This window comes from Lutra lutra, chromosome 7 (assembly GCF_902655055.1).
Source record: "Lutra lutra chromosome 7, mLutLut1.2, whole genome shotgun sequence".
Lineage (NCBI taxonomy): Eukaryota > Metazoa > Chordata > Mammalia > Carnivora > Mustelidae > Lutra > Lutra lutra.
In genome coordinates this window covers 47,119,532-47,141,530 of record NC_062284.1, presented here as the reverse complement: position 1 = coordinate 47,141,530, position 21,999 = coordinate 47,119,532, and the positions used below count along the sequence as shown (strand labels likewise).

At 42.4% G+C, this 21,999-nt stretch overlaps 3 protein-coding genes and 4 non-coding genes across 8 annotated transcripts in view; 6 read left to right on the top strand and 1 right to left on the bottom strand.

Moving 5' to 3' along the window:
- Positions 1 to 11,232, bottom strand: part of ZWILCH (zwilch kinetochore protein) — a 39,259-nt gene extending 28,027 nt beyond the window's left edge. The window contains exons 1-4 of one of the 2 annotated variants that reach the window (XM_047739196.1): positions 10,951 to 11,232; positions 6,071 to 6,122; positions 3,565 to 3,660; positions 352 to 470 (exon numbers count right to left, since the gene is read on the bottom strand). In XM_047739196.1, the coding sequence (XP_047595152.1) occupies positions 352 to 470; positions 3,565 to 3,660; positions 6,071 to 6,122; positions 10,951 to 11,003 (320 nt within the window). In that variant the 5' untranslated portion in view covers positions 11,004 to 11,232. The remainder of the gene's footprint in view (positions 1 to 351; positions 471 to 3,564; positions 3,661 to 6,070; positions 6,123 to 10,950) is intronic. The other variant, XM_047739195.1, reaches the window with a different exon arrangement.
- A 196-nt stretch (positions 11,233 to 11,428) lies between these two features.
- RPL4 (ribosomal protein L4) lies at positions 11,429 to 16,183 on the top strand. Its single transcript, XM_047739198.1, is given in 11 exon segments — positions 11,429 to 11,557; positions 12,919 to 13,090; positions 13,278 to 13,384; positions 13,707 to 13,725; positions 13,728 to 13,844; positions 14,297 to 14,421; positions 14,713 to 14,842; positions 15,112 to 15,268; positions 15,494 to 15,577; positions 15,682 to 15,802; positions 15,886 to 16,183. Coding segments are annotated over 11 exon segments (1,260 nt in total). The 5' UTR covers positions 11,429 to 11,554; the 3' UTR covers positions 16,111 to 16,183.
- LOC125105828 (small nucleolar RNA SNORD18) lies at positions 13,133 to 13,204 on the top strand. Its single transcript, XR_007129078.1, has one exon. It is a non-coding gene; the product is annotated as a small nucleolar RNA SNORD18 (small nucleolar RNA).
- Positions 13,549 to 13,647, top strand: LOC125105857 (small nucleolar RNA SNORD16). Its single transcript, XR_007129104.1, has one exon. It is a non-coding gene; the product is annotated as a small nucleolar RNA SNORD16 (small nucleolar RNA).
- Positions 14,114 to 14,185, top strand: LOC125105826 (small nucleolar RNA SNORD18). The gene has a single exon (XR_007129076.1). It is a non-coding gene; the product is annotated as a small nucleolar RNA SNORD18 (small nucleolar RNA).
- LOC125105827 (small nucleolar RNA SNORD18) lies at positions 14,895 to 14,963 on the top strand. Its single transcript, XR_007129077.1, has one exon. It is a non-coding gene; the product is annotated as a small nucleolar RNA SNORD18 (small nucleolar RNA).
- A 1,757-nt stretch (positions 16,184 to 17,940) lies between the features above and the next one.
- Positions 17,941 to 21,881, top strand: SNAPC5 (small nuclear RNA activating complex polypeptide 5). Its single transcript, XM_047739202.1, has 3 exons — positions 17,941 to 18,071; positions 19,603 to 19,692; positions 20,510 to 21,881. Exons 1-3 carry the CDS (start codon positions 17,982 to 17,984, stop codon positions 20,624 to 20,626), a joined length of 297 nt encoding a protein of 98 aa, XP_047595158.1. The 5' UTR covers positions 17,941 to 17,981; the 3' UTR covers positions 20,627 to 21,881.
- The last annotated feature ends 118 nt before the right edge of the window (positions 21,882 to 21,999 follow it).

Here is a 21,999-nt window from a genome sequence, read left to right as displayed (position 1 = left end):
AGAGTTAAGAAAGGAGGGAAGGACCTGGACTACATACATATTGTTTTCCCCAATGTTTCTAAGAACACTTCCATTTTTTTAAAATTTTTTTTTAAAGATTTTATTTATTTATTTGACAGATCACAAGTTGGCAGAGAGGCAGGTAGAGAGAGAGGGGGAAGCAGGCTCCCTGCTGAGCAGAGCACCTGATGCAGGGCTCGATCCCAGGATCCTGAGATCATGACCTGAGATCATGACCTGAGCCGAAGGCAGAGGCTTAACCCACTGAGCCACCCAGGCGCCCCTAAGAACACTTTCATTTAAATCCGAGCTTCCAGCCCTTCACTTAGCCCAATGCTAAGAAAAACTTACCTTGCTCTCCCAACTGGTAAAGGAAGTGGTCCAACATTCTCCCCAGTAGAGAAATCAGAAATAGCTGTTTCTTCACATTGTGGTTCTTCAACATGACTTGTTTCTTCCTTGTCTAAAGGCTTAAAAAATATTTTTAAATTATTTAGTCAGGTGAAAGAACACTTACCAGCCAATTCTTCACTACGCTAGAACATAATGTACTGGTTTCCAAACCCTTAAGCACAAATGACTGGGTGATGGCAAGAAATCACAGCTACAAACCAGTCTGATACCACCAAATCTTGCCATCAGAAGCACTTCCGCTGTCCTGTAAAAAGATAATGATCTAAATTGCTACTGACAGAGGAAGCATCTGATGCCACTGGAAAAGGAAGTCTCCAACATGTATAAATGATGAACCAAAGACAAAACACCAAGGGAAACCCTGTGGAAGACTCCTGATTTTTCACTCCCAGAACTCAAAGGGCCAGAGCCCTTACTCATTAAATCTACTCCTTTTAGGACTAGCAGCTCTCATTTGTGTTACAAGGTCTGAACCTATGTGTTTCTAATATCTCCATGTTTAAGTAGTTACATAATTCAGCCTTGCCAATAATAACAATAACCCCAAGAGATAATATTTCCTGAGCATTACTATGTAACACCTACTATTCTAAGTTTTCTGTTACTTTTCATAAAAATCCTGAAATAGCTACTACTATTAACTCTTTTTTAAAAGATTTTATTTATTTATTTGGGGGGGCAGGAAAGGAAGAGAGAGAATCTCAAGAAGGCTCTTATTGAGCACAAAGCCCCAAAGGGCTTGATCTCACAACCCAAAGATCATGACCCAAGTCAAACACTTAACCGACTGAGCCACCCAGATGCCCCATTAACAACTCTTTTTTTTTAAAGATTTTATTTATTTATTTGACAGACAGAGATCACAGGTAGGCAGAGAGGCAGGCAGGGAAGCAGGCTCCCCACTGAGCAGGGAGCCCAATGTGGGGCTCGATCCCAGGACCCTTGGATCACGACCTGAGCCGAAGGCAGAGGCTTTAACCCACTGAGCCAACCAGGCGCCCCAACAACTCTATTTTATAGATGAGAAAACTGAGGTAGCCAATGGCTAAATAACTTGCCTAGAATCACACCCAGTGAGTGGCAACTGCAACATTTGAATCTAAATAGTCTGACTTGACTTCAAAACTCTGGATCTTATCCATTAAGCTCTTCGGGCAGTAAATACTCTGCCCACTTAATAGGTATCAGACCCAGAAATTTCCTCAACTTTGAATTTCTTTTGCAGGATCACAGATCTCAGTCCCTTCTAGGCCTGGCTTTCCAAAGAGGTCCTAGAACAGGTGGTACCCAAAATATCATTTTTTTCTTCTATTTAATACCCTACTACCTAAAATTCGTGCTTTAAGCTCTACTGATCTTTGCAGAGACAATGGCCATTTTGACCTGCTCTTCATCCAAAAATGCCAGGTCCCCAGTGAATTGCAGGGACCTTCCCAAAACTGTGAGCTGCATCCTCACTAGAATCCTAACCCACATTCCCACATCCCCCTTGGCTCATCCTTATCTTTTCCTAGGTGACTCATCCTCACCTGAACATCTTAATTTTTTTTTTGCTTTACTCTACATACATTTTCCCTTCTCCCCATAAAAAAAGTCTAAATTCAACCACATAACTCACCTATAATTATTTTCTAAACATCTGTCTACTATAGATAAGCAGTAATAACGCCCTTTCATTAACATAAAAGACAAAGTTGCCCCTTTTCCTCAAAAGGAGCTTTTGTATGCATTCAAATGAAAAGCTCCCTGTTCCTTCACCAGTCAGCATGAGGATCCTAAAGCATTAAACAGAAGAGTTCCTTCTAAAAGCACCTCTACTTTCCCCTATTAGAGTCTGTTCCAATCTACTTCAGGAAACAATGTAGTCAAAGGAATGGGTTCTGGCCCCAAAGCAACTGTGTAACCTGACGGCATTATCACCACTCAATAAAAATCATTATAATTACTCTGCCAAGACACCATAATTAAAACACAAAGGTTTCAAGCTGGAATTATAAAGTGATGCAAAAGATAAGATGTTTTCTGTTACATTTCACAAACAAAAATTCAAGTAGAACTTCATGAGTCATAGCTACTTATGCTGTGCTGTTCAATACGACAGTCACTGGCCACACGCAGCTCCTGAGTACTGGAAATGGGACCAGACCAAATGAAAATGTTAAGTGTAAATACGCACCAGATTTTGAAGATGCAGCATAGGGGAAAAAAACGTAAAATATCTCATTAATATTTTTACATTAACTGTGCTTTGTATTATCACATTTATGAGACTAAATAAAAAGCATTATTAAACCTAATTGCAGACAACCCCACGCCTCGGTATTTACCATAAAGAAAAAACATGTTTATGCAAAAAAATGTGTACAAAAATGATTATAGCAGCTCTATTCATGATCATTGGAGACAGAAAAAAGCCCAAACGTCATTCAGAGGGTGACTAGATAAATAAATGATGGTCCATCCATACCACAGAATCTACTCAGCAACTACAAGAAATGAACCACTGATATGCATACAACTTGGATGAATCTCAAAGGTATTATGCAGAGTGAAAGAAGCCAGACTCGAAAGGTTACACACTGTGTGAGTCCATTCACCACTTTCTTAAAAAGATAAAACTACACCAAGGGAGAAGAGATCAGTGGTTGCCAGGGCATTTTCAAGGGATAGCATGATGGAGCTGTTTGGGGTGATGGAACTGTTCTGTGCCCTGATTGTGATGGTGATTACCAGAGTCTATACATGTGCCAAGATTCAAAGAAGTGGACAACAAAAGAAAAAAGTCAATTTTATTATATAATTAATTTCACTTTTTTTAAAAAATCATGCTACTATAAAATTTTAAATTACCTATACAGTTCTCATTATATTTCTATTGGACACCACTGTATCTACTTCTGAAAGAATTAGAATCCACTTTCCTAGTATGCTGATTAAAAAAAAAAGTGCACATTTGAGATCATTTGCAAACTGAATTTGGCTACTAGGAATTAAACACAGGAGTGCCTGGCTGGCTCAGTTGGTGGAGCATGCGACTCTTAATCTCTGGGTCGAGCCCCACATTGAGGATAGAGATTACTTAAGAATAAAATTTTAAATAAAAAAGAAAAAAAAAGAATTAAACAAGTGCAAAGCCCAAGCACTACTTACCAATTTCTCCATGATGAATACTAGGTCATTTTCATTTAGAATATTTTTCAAAGGATTTGGTTGGCCTTTGCTGATCAACTGCACTTGAACATCAGCCTATTAAAAATAGATAATGTCAAGCAATGTTACATATACACACATACCTATTAGTACGAATATTTAAACACTCAAAGACTAGTTTTACGCAAGCGGCCGAGAAAGAGAATTTGAACAAGACATAATGTTCTAAAGAGAAGATTGCATTTATTCTTTGCCGTGTTTTTTCATGTTTAGACAAACCTGGCTCTATTCACCTCTACACATGCTTCAAGGCCTCCCTAAAGTGCATCCCGATTGTAGAGCTTTCTTTTGATTAGGATCACACAGACTTCTTCTTTCGTGACTCATACTGTATTTACTATATTGTACCATGTAATTAGCAGTTTATAAATATGATCTTTTCTTCTGATTGTACTATGGAACTTAGGACTTTTATCAATCTCTAGGAACTGTATATTTTTTCACTCCAATTGCAAACATGTTTATTGCAGAAAAGTCTGAAAATACAAAGCTAAGTCATTTTTTAAAAATACACATATGATTCTATTAGCCAGGATAATCACTAGTCACTAGCATGGTTCGCACCTATTTTGGCAGATCTTTTCCCAGACGCATAAATAAATCCCCTTAAGTAGAAATGTATTAAGTATTAAGATATCTAGATAAGATTTTGCTTAATAAAAATATGACATCTGTATCATACACTTCTTTCCATCTATTAAGTGTTCTTTGGCTCTACCATCATATAACTAATCTCATTTTGTTCAACATTTGGATATTTTTAAGTTACCTGCTGCAATAAACAATAACAGACGTCCTTGAATTGCTTTCTTAAGATGAATACTTAGAATCACACCAACTTTGACAAATTGCCTTGCAAATATGCTGCCCCCATATATTTGCATTCCCATCACTTATGGCAACACAGAGTATTTTCACTGTTTATTTTCACCATCTCACAGCAAAAAATAGTGTCTTGTTTGTTACTGCTTTTTTCAAATTTATTCGATTATTAATGAAGGTGAGCAGTCTCTCAAAGGCTTATCATTGACAAGTAACTCTCATTACTTGAATCTGTTTCATTTCTCAGTTTGGATCTTAAAGCATTTAGATACCAAGTTCAGAAAGCAAAGGATGCTGTACTGTTCTAATTTAGTAGGTTCTTGAGTTTCAAGTACTGTTGTGGATTGAATATGTCCCCAAAAGATACGGTGAAGTCCTAACCCCTGGTTCCTCTGAATGTGACCTTTAGAAAAAGAGTCCTGGCAAATGTAATCAAGTTAAGGATTAACTTGGATTGTGGGCGGGGGGCTACTTCCAATGACTGATGTACTTATAAGGAGGGAAAGATTTACGGACATAGACACACATAGAATGCAATCTAGTAACAGCAGCAGAAATAGAGTGATGTGTCTACACAGCAAGAAACTCCAAGGATTGTAGGAAACCACCAGAAACTAGGAAGAGCCGAGGAAGGATCCTTTCCTAGAGCCTTCAATAGCAGCGTGGCCCTCCTGCCACCTCCATTTCAGAGTCCTAGTCTCCAGAATAGCAACAGAATAAATTTCTGATGTCTTAAGCATACCAATTTGTGGTTACAGCAGCCCTAGGAAACTAATATATGTATTAAGCAAGAATTCCAATGAGGAAGGATTAATACATTTACCTAGATATACTTAATTCCTGCGTTTGGTTAGTGAAAAGTCCAACAGTAAGAAATAACACTACTTGTAATTTTCTTTCTGGGCTTATTTATTTATTTATGTCTTTTGTCTATTCTTCTATTACAGTTGTCACTTTTCTTTGATTTTTAAGAATTTTTTATGTATTTTATACATATGATATTAACCTTTATGTTATATGACTATTTCTCTACAGCTTATTTGTCTTTTAGCATGTAATTACTTTTAGTTCACTATTTATTTTACAGATTAAACCTTACGGGGACTTTTGCTATGAAACACTTGGCATATATTAGATGCTTAATAAATCCAGGAATATTTATAGCAGCTTTATTCGTAACTATGAAAAACTGAAAACAATTCGTGTGTCCACCAGCTGGTAAGTAGATATGCATCACACATCCATATAATGGGATACTATCCAACAATAAAAGGGAATGAACTACTGATCCACACAAAACATAGATAAATCTCAAATGTACTACATTCCTTGATAGAAGCCAAAAGATTACATACTGCATGATTTTATTTATATGACATCCTGGAAAAGGACAGAAACAGAGGGCTGATTATAAAGGTACATGATATTTTTGGAGGTGGCAGAAATGTTCTAGATGTTGGTCACAGGGCTGGTTATATGACTGAATGCATTTGTAAAAACTCATAGAACTGTACTCTAAAAGGGTGGGATTTACTCTAAATTAACTTCAATGAACCCAACTTTTAAAGAAGCAGAATGTTAGAATTACTGAGTTGTGTTTAAAAACGAAATAAATTGTTCATACCTCATAGATAAATGGATCTTTATGGACTCCTTTCTTTTCTTCATCAAACTCCCTGAAATGAAGAACTACATATGAAAAACAGAGCTACAGTATTCTGACATTTAAATTCAGTAGTCATCACTTTACCTTTGCATGACATGTGAGAAAAGCAAAATGCAAAGTAGTCATGGCAGCCCTAAGGCATGGTTGGGAAGAGGGAAAAAAGCAGGAAAAGAATATGAGAAGGGACTCCTGGGTGGCTCAGTCGGTTAAGCTGCCTTTGGATCTGGTCATGATCTCAGGGTCCTGGGATTGAGTCCCACATCGGGCTCTGCTCAGCGAGGAGTCTACTTCTCCCTCTGCCGCCACTGCCCCTGCTTGTGCTCTCTCTCTCTGACAAATAAATAAATAAAATCTTTAAAAAAAAAAAAAGAGTATGAGAAAAAAGAGATGTGGCAGAAATTAATAGACTGCTGCCCACAACTGGGCACAGTGGCTTCTCAGAGGCAGAAGGAAATCAGGTTACCTACCTGTACTCTCTTATCTTATAAAACACATCATCAGTTACTATTGAAATGTAATTTAGCATGTAACTCAAGGTAAGTAAAAATCACTGGATTCTGATCTGCACTGAATCAGTGGGTAACCACAGAAAAGTTATTTAAGATTCCCAGCCCTAGGGGCGCCTGGGTGGCTCAGTGGGTTAAGCCACTGCCTTCGGCTCAGGTCATGATCCCAGGTCCTGGGTTCGAGCCCCACATTGGGCTTACTGCTCAGCAGGGAGCCTGCTTCCTCCTCTCTCTCTGCCTGCCTCTCTGCTTACTTGAGATTTCTCTCCGTCAAATAAATCAATAAAATCTTTAAAAAAAAAAAAAAGATTCCCAGCCCTAGATTTCTATGGTTAAAATAGAAACATCTATCCTCCTCTATTTTTATGAGCTGTCACTAAAAACTTAGTACACTAATTTGATAAGCACAAAACTCTCAGATATAATTAATAATTATCATTTCATTCAAGAAAGTTCTAAAACAGTCATCCCAAAGCATGTGAACAATAAACCATTAAACGTACCAAAATGCACATCAGCCTGATCTACACTCTGAAAGAGACACAATCTTTAAAGACCTAAAGAAGCCCAATGGGGGGGCACCTGGGTGGCTCAGTGGGTTAAGCCGCTGTCTTCGGCTCAGGTCATGATCTCAAGGTCCTGGGATCAAGCCCCGCATCGGGCTCTCTGCTCAGCGGGGAGCCTGCTTCCTCCTCTCTCTCTGCCTGCCTCTCTGCCTGCTTGTGATCTCTCTCTGTCAAATAAATAAATAAATAAAATCTTTAAAAAAAAAAAAAAAAGAAGCCCAGTGGAATTGTTTCAGGATACCATTTGTTATTTGATCTACTCTGACTTACTGAAATAAAAACAGGAGAGCTAGGCCTGTGAATGATTCACTTTTGCCATTTTGGACAAGACAGTGATTTATTTTTAAAGATATTTGTCCTTTGTGTATAACTGAGGGATGTCATTCAATCAATTATTCAACAATCATGTATGTTATAGTCAGGCGCTCTTTATAGGAGTCCAGGATATACAACAAAAACATAGTCCCTGGTTCCTAGTCTTGACTGAAGCCCAAAGAGCCAACAGCTAGAATACAAGGTGATGGGCGCTCCAACAGAGGTGAGTGGAGGGTGCTGTGTTGGCACAATGGAAGACATGTTGCTATACTAGTAGAAATTCATCCTGAAAGCCAAGAGGAGCTCACTAAAAGATTTTATTTTAAAGATTTTATTTGAGAGAGAGAGAGAGACAGCATGAGAGTGAGCATGAGCAGGTGAGAGGGGCAGAGGCAGAGAGAGAAGCAGCAGGGAGCCCTACATGGGGCTTGATGCCAGGACCCCGAGATCAGGACCTGAGCCGAAGGCAGACACTTAACTGACTGAGCCACCCAGATACCCCACTAAAATGTTTTAAATGGGAAATACCTTTCTGATCATGAGATGGAGGGCATGACCTTGGAGGCCAGAAAAATAGCTGTGAGTAAGTAACAATGGCCTGAACAAAAAAGCAGTAGAGATAGAGGGGAGACAAGTGCAAGAGGTGACTGATTAGATGGAATGGGGCAGGGGAGGGGGTCGGGGGGCTCGAAAAGAGAAGTGAGAACCTTGGATTTGGAACTCTAGTTCAGAGAAGGGATTCAGAAGCAGAGTGTTGTTGTTGGGAAAAGATGAATTCGGTTTTGCAGATAGAGGTCTCATGGAAATTTCCAGTAGGCAGCTGGATGCGAAGGCATTGTGAAAGACTCAAGAGAAGTAAAAGAGACTTTTATGCTTACAAGTAGAGAAAAAGACTAAGCTTCATGAAACAACTCGGAGCTATAAAGGGTCCAAATAAAACTGTATCAATGGGGAACTGGTTAAATAAACATAAGACAGGCATAGAATGAAATATTACACAACAGTTAAAAACAATGAACTAGAGCTATAGGGTTTCACACTAAAAGCCATCCAAGACATTGTTGAAGAACCTAGTGCTCTGTCTATAATGTTCAAAAAATTGGCAAGCATTACTACTTTTTTTTAAAAGATTTTATTTGACAGTGAGAGAGAGAGAGAGAGAGAGAGCGCGCGTGCGCACAAGCAGGGAGGAGTGGCAGGCAGGAGAGGGAGAGGTAGAGGCAGGCTCCCCTGAGGGGCTGGATCCCAGGACCCTGGGATGGTGACCTGAGCCAAAGGCAGATGCTTAAGGGACTGAGCCACCCAGGCACACTATTTTTGTAGGAAAGGAAAAAAATCTATAAAGAACTTAGCAAACTCAACACCCAAAGAACAAATAATCAAGAAATGGGCAGAAGACATGAACAGACATTTCCTGAAAGAAGACATCCAGATGGCCAACAGACACATGAAAAAGTGCTCCATATCACTCGGCATCAGGGAAATACAAATCAAAACCACCATGAGATACCACCTCACACCAGTCAGAATGGCTAAAATTAACAAGTCAGGAAATGACAGATGCTGGCGAGGATGCAGAGAGAGGGGAACCCTCCTACACTGTTGGTGGGAATGCAAGCTGGTGCAACCACTCTGGAAAACAGCATGGAGGTTCCTCAAAATGTTGAAAATAGAACTACCCTATGGCCCAGCAATTGCACTGCTGGGTATTTACCCTAAAGATACAAACGTAGTGATCCGAAGGGGCACGTGCACCCAAATGTTTATAGCAGCAATGTCTACAATAGCCGAACTATGGAAAGAACCTAGATGTCCATCAACAGACGAATGGATAAAGAAGATGTGGTATATATACACAATGAAATACTATGCAGCCATCAAAAGAAATGAAATCTTGCCATTTGCGACGACGTGGATGGAACTAGAGAGTATCATGCTTAGCGAAATAAGTCAATCGGAGAAAGACAACTATCATATGATCTCCCTGATATGAGGGAGAGGAGATGCAACACGGGGAGTTAAGGGGGGTAGGAGAAGAGTAAATGAAACAAGATGGGATTGGGAGGGAGACAAACCATAAGTGACTCTTAATCTCACAAAACAAACTGAGGGTTGATGGGGGGAGGGGGGTTGGGAGAGGGGAGGTGGGGTTATGGACATTGGGGAGGGTATGTGCTATGGTGAGTGTTGTGAAGTCTGTAAACCTGGCGATTCACAGACCTGTACCCCTAGGGATAAAAATATATTATATGTTTATAAAAAATAAAATTAAAAAAAAAGTGACAAAATAGAGATGGGGTGGCTGAGGGATGGACACTGGGGAGGGTATGTGCTATGGTGAGTGCTGTGAATTGTGTAAGACTGATGAATCACAGACCTATACCGCTGAAACAAATTATACATTGTATGTTAGTAAAAATAACTTAAAAAAAGCAATAAAAATAAATAATGAAAAATTATGGCATTTAGAAAATAAAGGCTTAGATTACATCAGTGGTTCTCAAATGTGGTGTGAGGCCAACAAGAGGTTTCACCTGGAATTTGTCAGAATTCTTTGGCCCCACCCAGATTTACTAAATCAGAAAGTCTGGAGATGGAGTCCAGCAATCTTGGGTTTGGACAACCCTCCAGGTTATTGATGCAAACTCAAATTTGAGACCTGCTGGATTATATTTTAAAGTTGGATGCAGAACTAGATGGAATCCCCTTTTGTACTAGCAATTCACCTTAAGAATACTTTTTTTTTTTTAAGATTTTATTTATTTTTTTGACAGACACATATCACAAGTAGACAGAGAGGCAGGCAGAGAAAGGAGGAAGCAGGCTCCCCGCTGAGCAGAGAGCCCGATGCGGGGCTCCATCCGGGGACCCCGGGATCATGACCTGGGCGGAAGGCAGAGGCTTTCACCCACTGAGCCACCCAGGCGCCCCTAAGAATACCTTTAAAGCACAGTGAAATAAAGGTGCTTAAAAAAAAAAAACAAAAACACACTATCACGTTATTATTACAGCGGCAGCACGAACCGTTATTCTGAATAGACACTACGTTTCACTCCGGAAAGGCTTTAAGCAGATGAAGGAGGCCGACATCTATTTTTCCATCTCCTGAGAGGTGTCGTCAGCATATCCTAAATTCCGTGCACTACCCGCATGAATAAAGCGCCTCTTGAAAAACTTGTCACCTCCCACCCGGACTGATAACGTAGAGTTGTTTTCTTCTATAGTAGACTACAAGCAAGCCCCCACAGGGCCAACCCCACAACGGAGCAGATAATCGACCTTCCCCAATTCCCAGACCCCAAGAAAGCTGCCTTAGTCTGTAACTTAGGCGCCCCCGAGAACTGACAAGGCGCTTCTTCCCAAAGCAGGGGCTGGGGGCGGAGACCGAAAAACATGCAGCGGGAGAAGTGCTGCCCTCGCACCCTAGGCAACAGCACGGGCTACAACTCACTGCAGGAGACGAGAGTAAAACTCCTCCGCCGCTCGGTTTATTCGGGACCACATCACGCCCCACTTCGACTGCAGATGCGAGACCGCCAAACTGAACTGCGCGCCGACCGCTGACGTCCGGGGTCATGACCCTCTCGCCGGGACTACGTTTACACCCCACCCACGCCCGCCAGGCGCGTTTGTCCACAAAGTTAATCTTTTGTTCTAGAGGACACAGGGGTCTTTTCCGTCCCGCAGTTTTCCATTCCCTAAAGAAAAAGTTAAAATAAGTTGCAGTGGTCGAGAGGGAAAGGAAACCTCTTCTCGCGAGAGTTGCCACGCCTCCTTACGGATTATTCCGCGAAAAGGAGTCCCTTGTTTCTAAGCGCTTTTCTTGGCTTTGAAAGTCAGTAGATACCGTAATTTGATACATATAAAGAAATGATCCTCTATTTTTTTATTTTTATAGAGTGGACGAGTGATATTTTGTGTCTCTGGATTGGTTCTGAGGCGGGGCGTGTTGGCGGACGAGTGGAAGCTTACATATAGAGCGGAAGTGGTAGGTCCTTCCTTTTCCTATAGGAGCCGCCGGGTTGAGAGGAGCGTGGCCCTCTCCTCTCCCCGAGATGGTGAGTGGAAGCTCTCTCTGGTGGGCTCTTCCCTGCTCTCGGGTCCCGGCGGGAATGGGTTGGGGGCTTGGGGCATAAAATCTTCAGAAGAGAAAGCGAGGAAAAGGAGACGAGGGTCAAAGGCATCTTGTTTGTGGCTCGGAGTTGAGTAGGACGGCTTTATGGCAGCCATTTTAGAGGCAACGTGGGCGTCCCGGCACAGGGCGATTCCAGATCGCTCTCAGGTGCAGAGGAACCTTTGGGATTTTAGCTTTCCGTGGATCGTAGAAGGCATGGGTTCTATTGACAGTTCGGAAGTTCTTGGGGCCTAACGCTAAATCGGAGTGAAAATCAATTTGGGGTCTTGAATTTTCACGGATGGTTCAGTAAGGACTATTCCTGTGTTTCGAGATAGATTTTTTGAAAGACTTGGATATCCACTTTCTTCTTAATTCTTGTCTGTATTCATCTAAGAATAGCCTCTACAAAAGCTTCCCGACCCTCTTACTTTAAAAATTGTTCCGTTTGGTGCACCATAAATCTTTGAATTCTTAGTTCATAGTACAACTGTGCCATGGAGAGTTCAGTGAAAAAAAGGGACAAAAAACACTTGTGATGCTTGGATCATAATTTGAACAGAATAACACCTAAATACTTGTTGGTCATGATTGTTGGGAACATGGGGAATGGGAGTGGAGGCAGTAGTTGGGCCTTAAAGTGATCAGAGAAACTTTCCAAAGGTGGCCTGAAGGAGTGTGAGGAGGCATGCTGAGCCTCTTTAGGATGAAGACCACTACTTCTGAGACAGAAGGGCTATTATGGCCCTGAGTGTAGGGACAGTGATGTCTGGAAAAGATTATGGGAGATGAGGTCCAGCAGATCACATAAGCCATCCTCAGAACTTCAGTAGGTTTATTTTAAGGTGGTACATCTTTGGAAAGATTGAGCAAAAAGTAATACGACCAGTTATTTTTGCTGGTAAGTTTCTTGTGATGTGTTGGGGATGAAGGGGGCCAGGGGCATAAATTTTAAGTAGAGCTGTGGTAGACTAGATTTGTTGACACATGGTAAATATTCAGATGGTGGCATTAAATAGCATTTTTGCAAACCTTCCAGTATGCTTTTGATCATTTTGTACGGTCTGGGTTGAAAGATGAATGGTAAATTTTTGGTAGATTTTGAGGTTCTAAATGTCCTGTAAGAATTTATTGAAGTTAATAAACCTGATGTGTTAGCAACAGCCTTGGTTTCAGCTCTGCGTGTTGTCTACCAGCCCAAATACAACTCTCTTGTGTAATTCAGTCTTTAAAGGTATTGTTGATAGGGGAGAATAGTGTCTCTGACATCGTCTGTCAACATAAATATCTTTTTCTTTTTCCCAGGCGTGTGCTCGCCCATTGATATCTGTGTACTCGGAAAAGGGGGAATCATCTGGCAAAAATGTTACTTTGCCTGCTGTGTTCAAGGCTCCCATTCGACCGGATATTGTGAACTTTGTTCACACCAACTTGCGCAAAAACAACAGACAGCCGTATGCTGTCAGTGAATTAGCAGGTATGGATTTTTTAAGGGTTGATGTTTTAAGACCTGCTTAACAGCAGTGATGAAATTCCACTCCATTGGTCCGTGTTTCTGAATCAACATGATTTTCCTGGATGTTCTGATGCTGTTGCTATCATGCGTGATAGTCCTAGATTGGTATGGTTGAGTAGCTAAGACTTGTATTTTTTCCCAATTTCAGGTCATCAAACCAGTGCTGAGTCTTGGGGTACTGGCAGAGCTGTGGCTCGAATTCCCAGAGTTCGAGGCGGTGGGACTCACCGCTCCGGCCAGGGTGCCTTTGGAAATGTATCCTTTGTTTCACTCTGGATTGGTCAGCTGTTGTGGAATTTATCAGACATGACCTGGTTAATTCATATGAGCAGTTTTTGAAATTTTTTTCAGCATACTAATAGTGTTCAAGTTAAACCTTGCCCTGGGCAGATAGAGGCTTAGTGTGAGGAAGTTCTGCTTGCAATGATGTCGTAATTTGCGTCTTACTCTGTTCTCAGCGACAGTTGCCTGCTGTCAGTAAGCTGGTTCAGAAGGGTGACGAAAATTCTTACTGAGCAAGACATAAGTCTTCTAACCCTTAAATTCCTACGAAATGTGATTCTTAACTGGGAAATAGATGTGTCGTGGGGGCCGCATGTTGCACCCACCAAAACCTGGCGCCGTTGGCATCGCAGAGTGAACACCACACAGAAGCGATATGCCATCTGCTCTGCCCTGGCTGCCTCGGCCTTACCAGCACTGGTCATGTCTAAAGGTTTGGATATTTTGTATTCTAGAAATGGTACAAAATACTGTTGTTTTTCTCTCTCTCCACCTAACCCATTTTATTCATGCTAATAATTGTATGGATTCTATTCATCCCAGAATCCCTATATTAAATAATAGTTCTGACTACTTCAATCTATAGTAAGTCATCGGTGAATACTGTGTAATAACTGGTGAACTAAATGGAATGTAGTGATTTCATGTATTAGAAAACTTTTCCGCTCAGACTTCATCATGTCCCTATTCTGTTTTAAATGGTCAAAATGATGAGATTCCACTTAATTGGTCCGTGTTTCTGAAACACATGATATTTGTGGAAATTCTGATTTGGCACATTGTACACTGTTTTACTTTCGTGGAGTATATGAAATGTTTCTTGATTTTTTTTTTCAAAACGTTCGGGGTAATCAGATATTTGTTGGTGTTACTTGGCATTGTCAGGTCATCGTATTGAGGAAGTTCCTGAACTTCCTTTGGTGGTTGAAGATAAAGTTGAAGGCTACAAGAAGACCAAGGAGGCTGTTTTGCTTCTTAAAAAACTTAAAGCCTGGAATGATATCAAAAAGGTAGGCTTAATGAACAAATTTCTATTTTGGTGGTCCTTGACACAAATCTGCTTTCAGATTTTTAAATTTCAGAAGGTGTCTGGAGGACAATGTAACTTCAGTGGATAGGAGTAAAGGACTCTAAAACGTTATAATTTGGGTTTTGAATCTTGATTGCCATTTGCTGCTGTGTGTTAATGTTGGGCAGTTAGTTGTGGCTCCTTTTCATCATCTGTAAAGTGCAGTCTAACTTTGAAGTTCAATTGCAGGGTTTGTATCTTAATCTAAAAACTAAATGTTCTCACTTTTTAGGTCTATGCCTCTCAGCGAATGAGAGCTGGCAAGGGCAAAATGAGAAACCGCCGTCGTATCCAGCGCAGGGGACCCTGCATCATCTACAATGAAGACAATGGTATCATCAAGGCCTTCAGAAACATTCCTGGTAATTGTACTGCTTACTTCAAATGCCCATATGATGCAAGCTTCCTCAGCTTTTATTATGATGAGATTCCACTTTATGGTCCGTGTTTCTGAAACACATGATTTGTGGAACTTCTGATACTCAGCTGAATAAGTACACCAATGATGGTTGAAACTGCCTAATTAGTGACATAATTTTCAGGTACCTTATGTAACACATAAGTCATAAACATGATTTGTATTTCTTATATTTAAAATACAGGCTCCCTAACTCTGTTTTCCCTTCAAAAGGAATTACTTTACTTAATGTAAGCAAACTGAACATTTTGAAACTTGCTCCTGGTGGGCATGTGGGACGTTTCTGCATATGGACTGAAAGTGCTTTCCGCAAGTTGGACGATCTTTATGGCACTTGGCGTAAGGCTGCCTCCCTCAAGAGTAACTACAAGTGAGTGTTCTTTGTGTTCATTATGTTGAACACAGATGTTCGTGCTGTGAATATTTACATTCAGAATTGGTTTGCATGTTTTCTAAATAATGTGACCTTTATGTTCAGATTCAGTATTGTGAAATGGTGAGATACTCTGAACAGCAGTAGTGTAATGGAAATTCTGAGGGAACTCTGAGAAATAGGAATTGAGCATCTTACTGTTCAGCATTTTTTTCTTTTCAGCCTTCCCATGCATAAGATGCTTAATACAGACCTTAGCAGAATCTTGAAAAGTCCAGAGATCCAAAGAGCCCTCCGAGCACCACGGTAAAGTTGTGATACCTGCTGTTGCTAAAGCCTCATATGCATATTGTTGGCTATTTCAGAAATGTGGGTAATGTGAACAAGATACTAATGTTCATTTTTAACAGCAAGAAGATTCATCGCAGGGTCCTGAAGAAGAATCCACTGAAGAACCTGAGAATCATGTTGAAGCTAAACCCCTATGCAAAGACCATGCGCCGGAACACCATTCTTCGCCAGGCCAAGAATGTGAGTGAGAGTTTGGTTTTTGATGATAGATGAACTTTTTTTGAAGGATAGGATTCTTAGGTTTTTGTGTTAATTTGTTGCAGCACAAACTCCGGATGGATAAGGCGGCGGCAGCCTTAGAAGCCAAATCAGATGAGAAGGGAGTTCCAGGCAAGAAGCCTGTGGTAGGGAAGAAAGGAAAGAAGGCTGTTAGTGTGAAGAAGCAGAAGAAACCTGTGGTGGGGAAAAAGGCTGCAGCTACCAAGAAACCAGCAGCTGATAAGAAGCCTGCAGAAAAGAAAGCCACTGCAGAGAAGTCTGCTGCCTAAAAACTTAACGTTTATTCATAAAAGTCAAGTAATTTTGGACAGCTAATTTTGAATAAAGACATGATCAAAGCCATTGAGAAGCAAGACTTGTTGGATGTGTTTGTGAATCTTGTTCAGAATTTTGTTTGTTCCCTCATAATTTGGGCCTCTTGTTTTCCATTTTAGAGTCTGGTGTAAAACAGGGCCTTGCCTTTGCAGTCCATGCCATTGGATGGGAAGAAGAATGCTGCAAAAATCCAGATTAAAAAATCAGTTTGTAATGTTTTGAGATGCAGGTGGTTAAAAGACTTCTTAAATGTGCAGAAGCTGTTAGAAGATTTAGGACTCCTCCAGGCACCTGGGTGCCTCAGTCGGTTGAGCATCCATTCTTGGTTTTGGATCAAGTCAAGAGCTTATGGGTCATGGGGTCAAGCCCCAAGTTAAGTGAGTATTCTGCTTGGGATTCTCTCCCTCTTCCCTCACTTGCAGGCTTGCTCTATAAAATCTTTTTTAAAAAAGACCTATCACTCTTCCCTCCAAAACCAAAAACTACATCTTGGAAACAGGTAAAATTACATAAGTGGTTTTTTTCTCAATACCACAAGAGGGCAGGATCTATGTACTTCAAGGCACAGCAATAATAAATTGATGGTTCCTGGGGCGCCTGGGTGGCTCAGTAGGTTAAGCCTCTGCCTTGGGCTCAGGTCATGATCTTGGGGTCCTGGGATCAAGCCCCGCATCGGGCTCTCTGCTCAGTGGGGAACCTGCTTCCCCCTCACTCTCTGCCTGCTTGTGGTATCTTTCTGTCAAAGTATTTTTTTTTTTAATTGATGGTTCCTCCACAAAGGTTCCTATTAACTTGCTGTGATAGAGTGCAGTTATTAGAGGAAATGCTACCCTCAGTATTTTGACCTATAGTATAGGGTGTCAGAAGCATTTTCCAGAACTACTTGGGTTTTTGCAGTTTTAGTGAAGGGATGGGTACGTTGAGTATATTGCAGAGAAGTGTGTCCAAAAGGACATTGTGGGGGTGCCTGGGTGGCTCAGTGGGTTAAAGCCTCTGCCTTCGGCTCAAGTCATGATCCCAGAGTCCTGGGATCGAGCCCCACACTGGGCTCTCTGCTCAGCAGGAGGCCTGCTTCCTTCTCTCTCTGCCTGCCTCTCCCAACTTGTGATCTGTCAAATAAGATCTTTTAAAAAAAAAAAAGGACATTGGGGTTTTTTCCTACCCTGTTTCGTCAGCGTATCTTGACCACCTTAAGGGTTGACCTGTCTTGACCTATGTTTCGTCTCTTATCAGGGTGGTTTTGCATCTGGTTTCCTTTGATAACCTTAAAATCCAGATCCAGGTTATCTATCTCCATCCCTTAGCGGTGAAAGGCACCGCGTCCCAAATGAATGTTAGCAATGGTTTATTTTCCTGTTATAACTGGCGCTGCCTCCTGGGAACCACTATCCTGTGACCAGGAATCCTTGCCTGCAAAAATCAACAGGGCTCGTGCGCCTCTGCCCGCAGTGCGTCTGCAGGTTTGTGGAGTTATAAAAAGCCGTCTGTTGCAAAAACACTGAAAGTACGATGCTGGGAATACTGCTCAAAAGCAGCATTTGGAAGTGGGTACTTGACCGTTTTTACCTCTCAAGTTCTTTATTGCTCCACGCCCTGTGCTTTAGGATTCCTGGTGATTACTGAACTCCAGTGTTTTCGGTTAAAAACCCGAGATTGTGCTGGGCAGAGCAGGCACACCCACACGCAGCAGGCGGTAGCAGCGAGCCGGAAGCGCCTTGGCGCACGTGGCTCCAGCCCCGCCCAGCCCGCCGCTCGGTTTCCGGAAACGCGGGGCTCATGACGTCGTTACCGAGCGACAGGCGGACGGCGGGCGGGAGGGGACGCCATGCTTAGCCGGCTTCAGGAGCTGCGCAAGGAGGAGGAGACGCTGCTGCGGTTGAAGGCGGCCTTGCACGACCAGTTGAACCGGCTCAAGGTGACCCCCAATTCTCTCCCACTCCGCCGCCGCCGCGGGAACCCTAGGCGTCGGCGGCGTCCACCTGGTGGTTGACAAGCCCTTGGGGAGCGTGTTTGATATTGCGAGCCCACTCGTGTCAGAATCTGGATCCTGCCGGTCTAGGCTGAGGTCCAGCGGTGTGTACGTGCGGCAGAGTCCCCGCCACGCTCCCAACACCCGTAAATGCAGGTGCTCCGCACACCATGTGCGGACCGCTTCCTCCCGAGCTCCTTCAGCATGTGCTAGCCACCGTTAACTGGCTCCATTTGGCGCTTGAAACAGCTCCAGTATTGTTAAGCCAGAGGAGACTCGTAGATCCGTTGTGCAAAGAAAGCAAGCGAGGCCCTGAGGAAAGAGACTTGTCGCGCGCCATTCCCAATAGCTTTTCTTCTGGCAGCTGCTGCGGATTCCACGGCCCGGACGAGATTTAGGTGCACCAGGGCCATTTCCCACACCTGTGCCTAATCCACCCTCTGTCCCAGTGAGATGATGTTGATAAGGGCGGCTTAGAACTCTTCTTCAGGATCTTAAGTCCAAATGGGATGCAGGTTTTGAAGGCCATTTTTTTTTTTAAAGATTTTATTTATTTGACAGAGATCACAAGTAGGCAGGCAGAGAGAGAGAGAGAGAGAGGGAAGCAGGCTCCCTGCTGAGCAGAGAGCCCGATGCGGGACTCGATCCCAGGACCCTGAGATCATGACCTGAGCCGAAGGCAGCGGCTTAACCCATTGAGCCACCCAAGCGCCCCATGAAGGCCATTTTTAAGCTGAAAAGCACAGTACAGCTGCGACGTAATCTAAATGTTACTTTGCTCAGGACAGTTGTAATAGGCGGCACTTAATTATGTTCTTGTATCACTAGTACCTGTACAAAGTACCCGGTGGGTGTGTGTCCTGTATGATGGTGAGGACGATTTCCAGGAAACACTTGTACTTTCTATTCTTTGTGTGTGTGTACTTTTTATTCTTCCAGCCTTCCCCTTCTCATTACTGGGTAGAATTCCATAGTCTGGGGGGCGCCTGGGTTGCTCAGTGGGTTAAAGCCTCTGCCTTCCGCTCAGGTCATGATCTCAGGGTTCTGGGATCTCTACTCAGCAGGGAGCCTGCTTCCCCCTTTCTCTCTCTGCCTGCCTCTCTGCCTACTTGTGATCTCTGTCAGATAAATCTTGGGGGAAAAAAAGTCTGGGGAATTGGCCTTCTGTGGAATCAGAAGATGGCTTGCTTTTTTAAGGGCACGTTTGGCTTTTCTACCCAGATCTTACCTATCTAGGGGAGTGAAAGTCTTGCCACAGCTGAGATATCTGTACACCCAGGGGGAAGGGGCTGGAGGTTTTTCTTGGCTCCTTTCCATAAAATGTGGGAAAAGATTAAAAGCCCCATCCTTCCCTCTAGAATCGCTGTTTTCACTTCTCCTCATGCTGTAAGCCTTTGACAGCGTGTTCAGCAAATTTTACCCATGTCAGTAGTCCAGTGAAATAGTAAGCAAAGTGTCCTCACCTCTTCTTTTCTAGGTTGAAGAACTAGCCCTCCAATCAATGATTAGTTCTAGGAGAGGGGATGAGATGTTGTCTTCTCAGCCTGCACCCGAACAGTCACCTGATGTAAGTTGAATCAGGTGTGGGCCTAGGGAGAGAATGCAAAGTGCATTCTGCGCTCGTGCTGCCTGGAGACCAAAACTTTTTGTAAATTACATTATCACGCCCAGAGGACTCAGGGAATTGCTTGTAAGAATGTTCTAGTGTTATAAACTGGCTATTTCAGTATCACTGTTTTAGACAGGGAACAGCCTCTTTTCTACCAGCTAGTCAGACCTTGATTTCTTAGGTACTATGGTATTGCCTGCACCCTCTAGTCATCTGACCTCTGTAGTTACTCCAGTGAACCCAGGGAGAGTTGGAGAGCTTTGCAGGAGTTTGTCAGAACTTCCACTGCTTCATGAATAAGTAAGCCTGGGATTTAAGAACAGATTGTAGCTTCAACTACAAAGCATAGTGCTAAAAAGTGAGTTCCAATCCTCAACATCGCCTTCTACTAATGCCCTCAAGTAAAATAGTATCATATTCTTCTTTCTAAATATCCCATTTTAGCACTTTGTCTCCCAGGTATATTTAAGCCATTTAAAACCATTTGAAAGCACACCTAAGCCAGCATAATTCTTAATGCACGAACCATGGTTGTAGACATTTGACATTCTGTCAAATCCACGGCATTTAGTCTCCTCCCATTTTGGCAGTGGGGCGGGGTGGGGGTAAGAGGGTCAGGGTAGAAATTGGAAAAATAGGAAGTGGCCTTACCTCCTGATGATAATTGTTGGGGATGAAGGTGCAACTGAAATCTGATTTTAAAACATATTTAAGAATTTGCTGGTTTGAGGCTAGTATCTTTTCTACTAACCCATAATGTCCTTGCCTAAAGCAGATGTTGGTTCATGTTGACAATGAAGCATCAATCAACCAAACGGCACTGGAGTTGAGCACAAGGAGCCATGTGCCCGAAGAGGAGGAGGAGGAAGAGGAAGAAGAATCAGATTCCTGAAGCAGGGAAGGGAAGAACCGAGCTTAGTTACAGGAACTAAGTTAATGCATCTGAGGAACTTTTGTCTCTTCAAGAAAATTTTCTTTCCATGGGCCCTCTGGTCGGCTTTAAAAGGAACAAGAACTTTAGGTTGTGTAGTCGTGAAAATGGTTCCATCAAGAACTCAAGTTTCAGAACACTAACAAAAATTAGTGCCATATGGAAAAGCAGACATGCAGTGTCTTAGCATTGAGCAATACGGGTGGTACTGGAACTATATTCTGGTCAGATTTAGTAATTATGCTCAAAACAAAGTTTCCTCTAAAATACTACTGAGAAAGTCTGGCATTTGCACAAAGGGCAGAGTTTAAATACAAGCCAGCCTTTCCAGTCAGCAATACCTCTTTTAAGAAAACCAATTAAAGGTTCTGTGGATGCCACTGAACTATTGTGAGCAGAGCAAAGCTGAGGTCTAGGCGAGAAGGATGACAAGTGAGGAGCCAGAGGGCCACTTGAGAACACAAGCTGCTGCCACCTCTCGGTGGAGCAGGTAGGAACTCTCTACTGTAGAGGGCTTTGTGGGGGCTGCCATCACCTGTAGGTTGAGACATCACAGTGGAAAAATGTGCTTAGAAATAAAGTACAGATAGGGGCGCCTGGGTGGCTCAGTGGGTTAAAGCCTCTGCCTTCGGCTCAGGTCACGATCCCAGTGTCCTGGGATTGAGCCCCGCATCGGGCTCCCTGCTCAGCAGGAGCCTGCTTCCCCCACCCTCCTGCATGCCTCTCTGCCTACTTGTGATCTCTGTCAAATAAACAAAATATTAAAAAAGAAAAAAAAGAAAGTACAGATAAAGAGCAGTCTGCGCAGCTTTCTGGTTTCTAGATAGCAACAGAGGAAAGGATTAGTTCTTCCTCTGGGGCAAAAAAGTAAAGCAGAATGGTTTAAAACCCATCTCTGGACTTGGGGAACGTGCCATTAAATCACTGTGCTTGGGAGATTTGGGTTTCGTACTGATGACAGTTACAGAATAACGGTTGTTAAAACTTGCTACTTACAGCTGAGATTCACTTCTCCATACTGTCCCTCTTCCAGTGAATATATAGTTAAGTAGTTGCTTAATTTTATAAAAGTAATCTGCCCTGCCCAAGCAACAGAAAAGCCAAACAAAACAGAAAGAACCTCAAGCAGAACTTGTTCTGTAACTGCTCCAGAAGAGAACAGAAGTGTATTTATTAATCAACATTTCATTAAAAGTTATTTTGAGCTACTCTTAAACAGAAGTTTGAATGAGCATGTTTCTTGGAGAAGACAGTGTGCAGACTGTTGTGCAATGAAAAGCAATCTATACACTTAGGGGTTTTATTTAAAATAGGAGCGTGGGATTCTGAGAGCT

Coding starts and splice junctions, on each gene's coding strand:
- SNAPC5 (XM_047739202.1), top strand. CDS start 17,982: ATGCTTAGCCGGCTTCAGGAGCTGCGCAAGGAGGAGGAGACGCTGCTG. Junction 18,072..19,602: donor ACCAGTTGAACCGGCTCAAG/GTGACCCCCAAT, acceptor CTTCTTTTCTAG/GTTGAAGAACTAGCCCTCCA. Junction 19,693..20,509: donor CACCCGAACAGTCACCTGAT/GTAAGTTGAATC, acceptor TGCCTAAAGCAG/ATGTTGGTTCATGTTGACAA.